At 39.1% G+C, this 4,693-nt stretch overlaps 1 protein-coding gene across 2 annotated transcripts in view; it reads left to right on the top strand.

Moving 5' to 3' along the window:
• Positions 1–958: 958 nt before the first annotated feature.
• The window catches only part of LOC121623677 (sodium/hydrogen exchanger 9-like), a 74,672-nt gene continuing 70,937 nt past the window's right edge, over positions 959–4,693 (top strand). For both annotated transcript variants that reach the window (XR_006007846.1, XM_041961039.1), the window contains exons 1-2: positions 959–1,116; positions 1,741–1,940. Coding sequence is in view for 1 of the 2 variants with exons in the window: in XM_041961039.1 (XP_041816973.1) it covers positions 966–1,116; positions 1,741–1,940 (351 nt within the window). In the remaining variant the exon portion in view is untranslated. The remainder of the gene's footprint in view (positions 1,117–1,740; positions 1,941–4,693) is intronic.

Here is a 4,693-nt window from a genome sequence, read left to right as displayed (position 1 = left end):
TCTCCAACACCACAATGGGTTCTGTTTCGACTCTTTTCAACACCAGCCTCTTTGCCCTTTACGACACCCGCCGTCTGTTTACGGCCGCCGTTGCTAAGCGATTGTTCTAATATTGTCTCGTCTGGAAAGCCGCCCCCACAGCAAAGTTTGTCCAGATTTCTATTTTTTCTCACTGTCTCCACCAGCCTAAAAGTGTTCTGTTATGGAAAATAGTAACACAATCTGGAATTAAATTTTAGCTCGGATAACAATGTGGTGCAAACATGATACATGAAAAATCAACCCTTTGTTTTCTTTATCAGACAACATAATCAGCCTTGTCTATACATTATAAACTGCATGTGTAATAGGACCAATGGGCGTAATTCAACCGTGTTAAATTCAGTGTTCCACTTTGCGGACTACAGACAAAATTGACACATATGTCTAGGCTTTTCTTATCTTTATTGTTTTGTATAAAAATCGAAGTAGATGAGAAATACAACGAACCAACTAATTAAGCTGCTAATTAAGGAGAGTGCGGATTCAACGCACCGGCATCTCACAACTGACTCAACGAGCTCCGCGTGCATCAGTTTGTATTTACCGCCATCTGCTGGTAAAAAAGTAACCGTCGCCTCTCTGATGGTACGTTCAAGTCTTTGGGAAATACCGCAATTATTTTAACGCATACCAGACAGCGGCACTCGAAAAATGTGATTATTCTTGTTATTACACGTCTACCAGGCTACAATTTGACTTTTTAAAAATATGATAACTTGGTATTACCGTGTAGTTGTTATTCTACGATATTTCACTGCTCTTGCCTTTTACTGTGCGTACTTGTGGGGCTATTTCCCCACCTGTGTAGTTAGTTTGACAAGCAGCATTTAAGGCAGCACAGGCTCTCGACCGCTGCTGATGCGGATGTTGCTGTTAGCGAAGTGAGGCAGTTGTTTCCGAAAAGTTTGACCCAGGATAAGAAGATGACGGGCGCAGTGAAGCACAGACGAGACAGTGCAGCATCACTGGTACTCGCTGTAATTGGCTTGGCACTTATAACCATTCTCAGTGTATGGAAGTTGAAACAGTTTAAATATAAACTTGTACATGAAACTGGAGTTGCAATGTTTTATGGTAAGTAGCCATAGCTGACAGCTTATTTTGAGTGTAGAGTGCGGAAGTCGTTATTCAGGACTTCCTGAACTCACAGGTTGAATAATATATGAAAATGTTAACAAAATAAAGTCAATTATGTCGATTTTTTTGCCTCGGGACTGTAGAGGAGGCTCACATTATCTAATTTTCATTTGGCAGTGTGGATGTAGTTATCTTTTTGTGAAAATCTCATAATTAACACAGCACTTGCTAACAATTCTATCTGTTGAATCTGATGAAAATTAGGTCAGATAATTGTTCACAGCTAAAACAAATTAATCATAAGTATATTTTCTATTATTTTTGCCAGGATGCTCCAGGTACAATAAACTACAAAGGGCTCTCCAGCCAGACTTATACTTGATTCATTCAATATTTACAAGTTTTCAGTTTCACCAGTGTTTCATCACCATTACTACACACTATACATTTGTGTCCTCACTGTTGGCTTATTGAAGTTATGATCAGTTATGTTATTGGGTTTTTTTAATTATAGTGGCTGCATAATGATTTATTCACTTCTTGAGAATATTTGTAAGATTTTTCCTAAACAGAGAATTGCCTTCGTTTTCATAACAGCAGCTTTTTGTTATTCCTCTGCAGGTATGCTTGCAGGGTTAGCAGTTAGATGCTTCTCAACTGGCTGGGGAGAACATATGGACAATATGGGGACTGTGTGCAGTTGTGGTGGTCTTAACAGCACTCCTCACGCCTTGATAGTCAACATCACACCGCACTTTCACCGTTTTAGACATGCTGGCAAAGTTGACCAAAGATGCCCACCTGTCTCAACCAGTCATACGGTAACTATGGCAACTTTATTTGACCCGGGCTTCAAAAACATGTTACAAAAGGAAATCTATTAGGTGCTTCAAGGTGTGACACAACACAGGCTCTAGCGAAAAGTGAAATAGCCTGTCCTAATAAAGCATCTCCTTTTAAAAGCTGCTGATCAATAGCGCTGAGGGAACATGTGAAAACAAACTGCACCATACAGGATGCTTCCTTTTCCTCGGATGTACTTTTATTTTGTCTGAAATAACACTATTTTCTTCATTGCCTCTCCTTTGATCACATCTATTTTTTTTCCCTTGTGTACGCTGGGTATTTACATCAACAGTCTCCTCTAATGGTGCTTAGTTATTGGTTTTCCTCTGAATTACTTACACAGGCTGTTTGTTATTGGGGAAGCAAGAGAGTGGTGGTACAGAGTGAAAGAGGGCAAGAGAGCAATTTAACCTATATTAGGGATTTATTAAGGAACAGATAGGGGAGATTACATTTTCAGGTGTGCTGTGTGGACAAGGGGAAATTAGAAGACAACCAAACACAGAAACCAATAAACAGACTCTAGCAGAGTAGATAAAACAACACAAGAGGCCTGATCAATGAACACAAAAAGGCTTTATACCAACATTTTCTTAAAAGTATGTTCCTGCCAACAACTGCAAGCATAAACTCTGTGAATACAATTACAAAACCCCCATGTATTTATTTTTTTCTTGGTGTTGTTTCCTCTCAAGACATTTTCTTAGTTTACATGCAGAAGTTTTTTAATGAGATTGTCTTGCAAGTGATATTGGAGCCGGATTGCTCTGCACTGCAGGAAAGATGTGAGACATTTAGATAATCTCAGCAGGCACTGCAGCTTTTGCCTCTTAGATGGAGATGGCCATCTCAGCCTGTGACACAGAACACAGTAATGGAAGTGAATATCTACCATCTGTTATAAAGTGGAGGGGACTGTGATACTGTGAACAAAATTCCAAATCACCAAATGCTGCACATACTGTATATCAGTGGTGTTTTCTTAGTGTAGAAGAGATGCACTGCTGCTTAGATCTGATGCTGTGTTTAATTGGCACTTATCCATTGCTTTTATGAATCCTGCTGATTTTATTTCTGTTGATAAAATGAAATTGAACCTGTTTGCTAATTTAAAATACTATAATATGCTCTAACATATCCAATATTTTCCAATATGCTTACTTGTATATTTTGAAGATTTGAAAATCCAGTCAACAAAAGATTTCACATACTTATTATCGCTTTTAATCGAGAGGGAGTTTGATAATTTTTAATGCTGAATGTCTCATTTGAATCCTACATACAGGGATTCTTTAACAGTTGATCAAAGTGTAGCATATTTGTATTATTCTTCTGGCACTGAGGTGCAGCAGAAGTCATGCTAGATCTGGACCTCAAGCCAGAGTGCCGCAAACTACTCACAGCAATTATTTGTTAAAAAGGAACTAGTCAGAGGCATCATTGTTAAGTGGAAGAGCCTAAGCCATGAGATGGGCTGCTATTTGTCATTAGTATCATTACTATTTTCTGGCTCGCTTTCATATTTTAGCGGTGCTATCAGAGAGATTTGTCATATCAAAGAAACAAACCAACAAGCCAAGGATTCAGCTACATGTCGGCCAACAAGCCTGAGTGTGGAATGAGCATATTTGAAAATGTATATCTTCATCTCAGAGCAATATTTCAACCCAAGAGAAAGGGAGTAAGTGAACCATAGACCTCGCAAATCATCCAGGCCAAGTGTAACTCTTCACTAATGGTTTGGACTCTTTGGCCCCTTTGAATGCTGGGGTCTCATTAGCAAACCAGCAGAGGCTACCACAAAGGCCATTACATCGGTCAGACTATTCTGTATAGCCTTCACGCCATTAAGTCTTATACATATGGGGACCTAGCAGGGAGAGATAAGGATTTCATTGCATTACTGAGTCCATTATGTTCCACTGGGGAGTAAGGCATTAAAGTTTGTGGTCTGATTAAATTTAGTACTGCCCAGCTGAAGAGGCAATTAGTGTATACAACACACCTCCATCCTCGACTGTGTGGTGCAGGTGGCCCTTAGAATAAAACCACCAGCATATGCATAATTTATTGATTACAGTGTCTGTGTTAGTCTCTGTTATGCAGTTTTGTACTTGTCATGCACAGCCTGCGCAGATGAAAAAATACATGCATATTGTGCCGTGTGGGTAATTGCAGCTGCAAAAAAGTAATTTATATTGAGCCGGGCGATAGCAGCAGAGAGATAGGAGCAATTTGTAGCTCTAGCAACCATTTCAAGTGTGAATTACTGAAAGAGCATGGTTGCTCTTCAAACTCTATAGGGATTTTCCAGCATTAGAAATGATAATTTAAAAAAAGCTATCTTCCACGTATCCACACATACACATGTGTAAATGTTCACCAAAATACAACATGTCCTGGAAACAGGACATTTGCAGAGGCAGGCCTATTTTCAGTCATCCAAATATTCTTGCTATTCAGGCTGTTTCACCCTTTTGTATGTTTTTTAAAAGCAAAATCTAGGCCATTCTCAAAAGGTCTGTGACCACAGTCAGACTTCAGCAAGCATCATCACCACATCTCGCCTTTTGGGCCGGAATTTAATTGAATTGAAATTTAATTCTCAGCAATGTAATGAGACCTTGTGAGATGTAGGAATCAGGAGGAAGTAACATTATTTTGATCTGAATTGAATATCACTACCGTTTGATCCTCAGAATGTACCCACAATAGACATAAAAAAGAT

Source organism: Chelmon rostratus, chromosome 20, assembly GCF_017976325.1.
Source record: "Chelmon rostratus isolate fCheRos1 chromosome 20, fCheRos1.pri, whole genome shotgun sequence".
In the NCBI taxonomy this organism is placed as follows: domain Eukaryota; kingdom Metazoa; phylum Chordata; class Actinopteri; order Chaetodontiformes; family Chaetodontidae; genus Chelmon; species Chelmon rostratus.
The sequence above is the reverse complement of the archived record's forward strand: the minus strand, read 5'-3'. Positions and strand labels throughout refer to the sequence as shown.